Source organism: Sinocyclocheilus anshuiensis, unplaced genomic scaffold (assembly GCF_001515605.1).
Source record: "Sinocyclocheilus anshuiensis isolate Anshui unplaced genomic scaffold, SAMN03320099.WGS_v1.1 scaffold1433, whole genome shotgun sequence".
NCBI lineage: Eukaryota > Metazoa > Chordata > Actinopteri > Cypriniformes > Cyprinidae > Sinocyclocheilus > Sinocyclocheilus anshuiensis.
In genome coordinates this window covers 261445-268536 of record NW_015549681.1, presented here as the reverse complement: position 1 = coordinate 268536, position 7092 = coordinate 261445, and the positions used below count along the sequence as shown (strand labels likewise).

General features: G+C 32.9%; 1 protein-coding gene across 3 annotated transcripts in view; it reads left to right on the top strand.

Annotated features, from left to right (window-relative positions):
• LOC107660383 (minor histocompatibility protein HA-1-like) overlaps positions 1 to 7092 on the top strand; it is a 32694-nt gene that overhangs the window by 16858 nt on the left and 8744 nt on the right. For 2 of the 3 annotated variants that reach the window (XM_016449661.1, XM_016449658.1), the window contains exons 5-12: positions 1404 to 1476; positions 2868 to 2943; positions 3443 to 3577; positions 3728 to 3789; positions 4282 to 4392; positions 5053 to 5133; positions 5252 to 5431; positions 6229 to 6366. In XM_016449661.1, coding sequence (XP_016305147.1) covers positions 1404 to 1476; positions 2868 to 2943; positions 3443 to 3577; positions 3728 to 3789; positions 4282 to 4392; positions 5053 to 5133; positions 5252 to 5431; positions 6229 to 6366 — 856 coding nt within the window. The remainder of the gene's footprint in view (positions 1 to 1403; positions 1477 to 2867; positions 2944 to 3442; positions 3578 to 3727; positions 3790 to 4281; positions 4393 to 5052; positions 5134 to 5251; positions 5432 to 6228; positions 6367 to 7092) is intronic. The other variant, XM_016449659.1, reaches the window with a different exon arrangement.

The following is a 7092-nucleotide window of genomic DNA, read 5'->3' as shown; positions in this document are numbered from 1 at the left end:
TGTATATAATTTTTTATTCATCAAAGAATCCTGAAAATAAATAAATTTTATATATATATATATATATATACATATATACACACACACATTAATACACACACACACACAGGTATATATCCCTTAAAACTACTTTTTAAAAAAAAATGTATTCTTTCATGACATTTTCACCTTCTTAAAATGGAGGGATATGAACATTTTGGCCGATACCGATAACCGATAATTCTTTAAATTTGAAAGCCGATAACCGATATGTTGGCTGATAAATCTAAATCAAAATAATCTAAATCTAAAATAAAAATGCATAATGCAAACAAGTCATTGGACAACATTACTTACATGTAAAGAATCAAAATGCATATGCCACGGATAAATAAAGCGGAATAACCTTTGCACGGACAATAATGAAATTATTTTAATTAAACCATATTGTTGGTGAAAATAATAAGATAAAAATAAAAGTGGCATAATGCATCAACTATTTTGAAAAAGAAACATCTTAAATGCTAAAAGCATTGCTGTTCGAGCTGCGTGCGCTGAAGCTGAAGAGCTGAATGAACACCAGTAAACTGAAGTGCTTTGTTTGCGGGTTAATTAGGCCAAATGAGAATCAGATATTTATACATCATAAACATAATATTACAACTTATATGCACAAAAATAAACATATGCACAAGTGAACTTAAACTAAATTATGTGCTAATCAGAATGTGTAACTCAGAATGTGTACTTTATTTTGTCCTGCATGTTCTCATTATAATTTTATGAAGCCTATATGAAAGACTTGCCCTGCACAAGTTGCACTTAACTGTATTTTCCTTATCGAAGTGATTTAAATAATATTTCAAGCAATTAAAATCCATCATGGTGAACAGTGTGCATCTGAAGTGTCTCTGAAGGAAATAATGCATTATTTATCGGCCAAATTTTCTTATCGGGTTGATAACGATATCAGTAAAAATGAACATTTATCGGCCGATACCGATATGGTGGCCGATATATCGTGCATCCCTATTAAAATGTGAAATTTATACTGCTCTGCATTATCCATCATAACATTGTCTTGTGCATCCAAATACAGATTTTATCTAAGAACGATTACAGAAGAACAGAGAAGATCAAAATCTCTTTAATATCTCAGATGTTTCTATCCAAAAGAATTACTGATTTTTCTCATGCCCCAGTAATCTCACATGTGTCTCCTCTAGAGATTCAGAAGAGATCGCAACAGTTTCTCAAGCTGTGCTCAGATTTACCCATATATTGTATGCAGGCAAAAGTCAGAGATCTCAATATGAACTCAAAATGATCTGAGCTGCTCTCCACATTCGCTTTATACCTCTTATTCTCATGACTTCTGAGCTACAAAAGAGCAGCATCTGAGCAGTATTTTCTCTTTCTGTCAGTGTTTCAGAGTTGTTGATGGGAGAGATTGACAGCACTACTCTTCTGTCCCTGCCGCCGACAGAAAAAAGCAGGGTGAGTGTGTGTGTGTGTGTGTGTGTGCGGATGTTGTTGGAAGCGTGTGTGTGTGTGTGTGTGTGTGTGTGTGGGTCGCTTCCTGCGTTGTCTTGCAAGCATATTGTTTCCTCAACACCTCTATACAGACACGACAGAGTTCCTGACGACGTGAGTCTTCAAGAAACACTTCTTAGAATGCCACTGATGACAAAAGAATAATTTGAATGTCCAGAAGAGACATTCAAATAATTTCCCAGAAACAACTAGAAGTCGCACTTCCTTCATTAAAATGCACTTTACCATAGAGTTGTTGAACATTGTTTGTCATGCTACTTTGAATCTGTAGTTTACCAAGCGATTACTCATTATTTACAGTAGTTCAGTTTTAGTCAAGAAAGTTTTTTAAAGAAGGACTGCACTACAAACTACTAACAAAAGTAGCTTAGTACTTGAAGATACTTAAAGGGGCAATGCTATTTTAAAAATATAACTCTTCAGTGATACAATTTATTGATTTTTAGTGCAAAACCAATGAGGACTATTGAGTAAATAAACAATTAGATGAACAGTTAAATATAAAAAAAAATTATTGTGAGAAAATGTTAGAATTTTTATCAAATATCAATTTGAAAGATTGCTTATAATTATTTATTTAGAGTGTAAAAAATTATATTGTTAAATTATTGTAGACAATTTATTGAAGTATTGTTATTAAGACAATAATTTTTGAATTAGCCTTCGATTCTGCATTGCTATAAAATGATAAATAAACAGTAAACATCTGAATAATAATTATTAACTAGAAATAAACAGCAGGATTTAGCTAAATATTTAATAATTTAAAATCATTAATATTTGTGAAAAGCTAATTCATTAAATCATAAAAAAATTTTTTGAATAAATGAATAATTTTAGAATAAAAGCTACCTACATGTACCTATTGTTTACCTACATATCATGTGACCATTAACCAACATCAAAGAATCATGAACATGTAAATGTGTTGTTAAATTATTGAAAGTTTAACTTTAACATTTCTGGATGACTTCTATTTTCTATTATTTCTAATAGAAAATAGTTTAGGTCAAAGGTATTAGGGTGACAAAAGAGTTGCATATGATTTTCCAGTGTTGCGTATGATGGCGAGAGTGTGTTCAGTTACTGCCTCCTCAGTAGTACTTTCAGCTGCTGTAAGGTGAAGTAATACTACTAATGGAAGCACCAAATCTCCCCCACAGCCCTGAGAAAAGGAAGTCATATATACACTACTGCATCTCACCACATGTATCTGACTCTAACCTCAGCCTCAAAATCAACATGAAATCAAAATCCACACAATTTAATTTCATAATGCACATTATTACCGTAAATGTAAAACCTAGCTCTGCCTCTTTCCTGTGTGTGTTTAGTCAATGGAGGACCTGTACAGGGTGTCATCAGGTCAGGGTCCTGAAGGAGGAGGAAAATACGACCACCAGGACTGCAGTGAGTGAATCGCTGTTTTATTGTCTTTAGTAATGCATAGAATAGCAGACCAACTACTATTTTGTAGTGCACCGTATGCACAGAATACAATATATATTCTATCATGTGCAGAAACTAGATCCCACAATGCAATGCACTCAGCTTGATCTTCCATCTCTAGTGTAATGAATGGGACCGTAAGTGATATCAACAGTGATTTTTAACTGAGAGCTGAGAACTTGACTCATTATTTGATCACATGTAAAAAAAAATTACTATTTATTTATGCAATGATAACCAAACATAACTCACATGCATCGTAAAACATTTATTGTTAATACTCATATAGTATATACTGCTCAGTGTATATATATATATATATATACATATAAATATTAAAATAAATTATAAATATATTTTTAAATATTTTAATAATACAATATTATATTATTAAAAAAATGTTTTTATTATTTTTTATTTGTTCATATATGGGATGGCTGATGTTTACCGTGTGTGTCAGCAGTGAGTCCACAGGAAGTTGATATTCTCCTGCAGCGCAGTGAAGGTGGCGTGGACTCGGCTCTGAATTATGCCAAATCTATCGCCAAATACATGAAGGACATCATCAGCTACGTAGACAAGAGAATCGCTCTCGGTAATGCCATTTTCTTGACCTGTCTGGTGGTTAGTGAAACACATGTGTCTGTCTCTCTTCTAAATGGTTTCCGGTAATATACTCAGACCTCTTTATATGAATGCATTTTAAAGCCATCCACCTGGACCTCTCTATTTTTCTCTTTCACAGAGAATGAGTTTTCTAAAGGTCTTCAGAGACTCTACCAGTCCTGCAAACAAAACATCATTCAGGTACATCGGCGTGCTTCCCTTGCGCTTGTTAGATTGTGTTTCTGCAGATTGAAAGAACATTAGTGTTTATGTTGTAAAACAGTCACCAAAGAATACGAATTCTGTCATCAAGGTCAAAAACATCTTAAAAGACACCATAATAAACTATCATAAAAAAATCTGAAAAGTGATTTGCAAAACCTGTGCAGTTCAAGCACATGTAGCATACGAGTCATATAGACTGTTTTTAAAATTATGATAATTTTATGGTGTTTTTAGGCATTTTTGCACACTGTCAGCCCCAGTTACTGTCAACTTTTGTTTTATTGAAAAAAAGCAGCGTGAACATTGCCTGTGTTCCACAGAAAATGAAAAATCAGGGTTAGAATTTTTATTTAAATACAGAATTATCAACTATTCCTTTAAGTGATACAGAATCTGTTTTTGTTTTGTCACATGCTTACTGTACATACAGTAAAGGAGGTTTCTCAATCTTGTCTACCTCTCTCTCAGGAACACATGCCGTTGCTGTCTATCTTCTCTCTGGCTCTCGAGCAGGACTCAGAGCAGAGCTGCGGTTTACAGCAGGCCACAAACAACATCTACACACACTCATTTCTACAGGTACCACACCTGAACCTGAACACACATTACAGCAGGATGACAGCGTGAAAATAGTTTTGCACATTTCACCACACAATACCTAAAATAGTGAATTAAAAAAATATATATATTTTTATAAAATATAAATAATTTTAATTTTATGATACAATAAATATTGTGTTTAAGTTTATTACTTATTATTATATTATAAATTTGTTGTATTATATTATTATATTATATTTTAATATAATACATTTAATTTATTCAAAAAATTAAAGCCTAATTTTTGGATCATTAAGATTTTTTTTTGGCATTATCTAGATAAGTAAATTATACATATTTTTTATATTTTATAATACAATAAATATTGTGTTTAAGTTTATTACTTGTTATTATATTATATTATAAATTTGTTGTATTATATTATTATATTATATTTTAATATAATACATTTAATTTATTTAAAAAATTAAAGCCTAATTTTTGGATCATTAAGAGTTTTTTTTTTGCACTATTTCTAATACGGTTTCCCTTATGATATTTTAATTTCTCATTTATTTATTTTGGGTTTTGAGTGACCTGGATGTGTTCTTGGCAGCGTTTATGAGATTTACCCAAGCGGATCTAATGAAAGAAACAAATGAAATGAAAAAACATTCTTGTTCTCTTTTTCTTGTTCAGCCCATGACGCAGCGCAGGCAGGAACATGAGAAGAAGCGCAGAGACATTAAAGAGCAGTGGCAGAGGGCCAAGAGAAAACTGGTAAAGATTCAGTCCACCCTGAACTAACTAAATAACTCAACTAAACCCTGCTAAATCAAAGATATATATGTGCATTTGTGTTAATGCATTTAGAGGTGTATGTGTCTGTGTTCATCAGGCCGATGCCGAGAGTAATCTCCGTAAGGCACGTCACCTGTACGTGAGCCGCTGTGAGGAGTACGAGAGAGCTCGGACAGTGGCCAATAAGGTGGAAGAGGAACAAAGCGGAACAGGAAGTGGCTCAACCACTAAAGCTCTGGACAAGAAGAGGCGACTAGAAGAGGAAGCACGCAACAAGGTCAGCCAGCTCAAACCAAAAGGGTCTGGCTGCAGCTTGGAGTGCAAGCCTGAGAATGCACGTCTGAGAGTGCAAGCCTGAGAATGCACGTCTGAGAGTGCAAGCCTGAGAATGCACGTCTGAGAGTGCAAGCGCCAGCTGCAGCCCCAGACCCTTCTCGCTCAAACAGGAAATGACCTAACATGAGCTAATTTCACACATTTTGTGTGAATTGTTAATTCTGACTGTGCTTTTGCGGTCACATGCAGGGAACCAACATTTTGCTGAATAGATTAACATGACACTCTTTATCATCCGCTACATTTTATCTTTGTTATTAAATGTAATTATTCTAATTATCATTTTATTTTTTTCCCCCCTGCAATTTTTTTATTTACTTTTTTTTTTAAATGTATTCTTATATGTATTTTTTTTTTTTTGCATAAAGAAAATTGCATAATTACTTTTTTAGGATCATAGGATTTTGAGATTATTTTCATGACAATTGAAGACATTTTTATTGTAATGCAATAACGTCAGTATGCGTAACAGTAATGAGAGTTTGAAAATAATATCACAATGAAAATCTGAATGTATGACTTAAAATAGGGTTCAAGATATCATTGCTCATTTATTTAACTTAATTTTGGGGTGATTTTATAATATTGATGCAACAATTCCAAGTTACAAGTATTTATGGGCTGTGATTTGCCGTTTTTAATTGCTCCATCCTTCACTAACAGCAAAACAATCAAGTCGACTAATTTGTTTTCATGATATATCTATCCCCTTTAAGATGGATATGTTTGTGTCCGCAGGCGGAGGAGGCCGAGGCGACGTATCGCACCTGCATCGCAGACGCCACGACACAGCAGCAGGAGCTGGAGGACATGAAGGTGAATGTGCTCAAACAGATCCAGGAACTCATCAGACAGACGGACCAGATCTTGCGAGCGGTGAGAGTCATAGCCTATATATTTTTTTTATATTTATTATATACACTACCGGTCAAAAGTTTGGCATCAGAACGATTTTTAATGTTTTTTACAGGAGTTTCTTCTGCTTTCCTTCTTTCCTTCATCAAGGCTGCATTTATTTGATCAAAAATACAGGAAAAAAATGTAATATTGTGAAATATTATTATGATGTAAAATAACGTTTTTCTATTTTAATATAATTGAAAATCTCATTTATTTCTGTGATCAGAGCTGAATTTTCAGCATCATTACTCCAGTCTTCAGTGTCACATGATCTTCAAAAATCATTCTAATATGCTGATTTATTATCAGAGCTGGAAACTGTTGCTGCTTAATATTTTTTTGGAACCTGTGATACTTTTTTTCAGGGTTCTTAGATGAATAAAAAGTTAAAAAGAAGAGCATTTAGTTAAAATAGAAATCTTTTCTAACAATATACACTACCGTTCAAAAGTTTGGGGTCAGTAAATTTTTATTCTTTCTTTTTTTGAAAGAAATATTTTAAAGGATATTAAAATAGAAACCATTATTTTATATTGTAATAACATTTTGCAAGATTACTGTTTTTTTCCTGTATTTTTGATCAAATACATGCAGCTTTGATGAGCAGAAGAGACTTTTTTTAAAAACATAAGTCTTACTGATCCCAAACTTTTGAACGGCAGTGTATATAATTTTTATTTATTTCTTTTATAATAAAAAAAT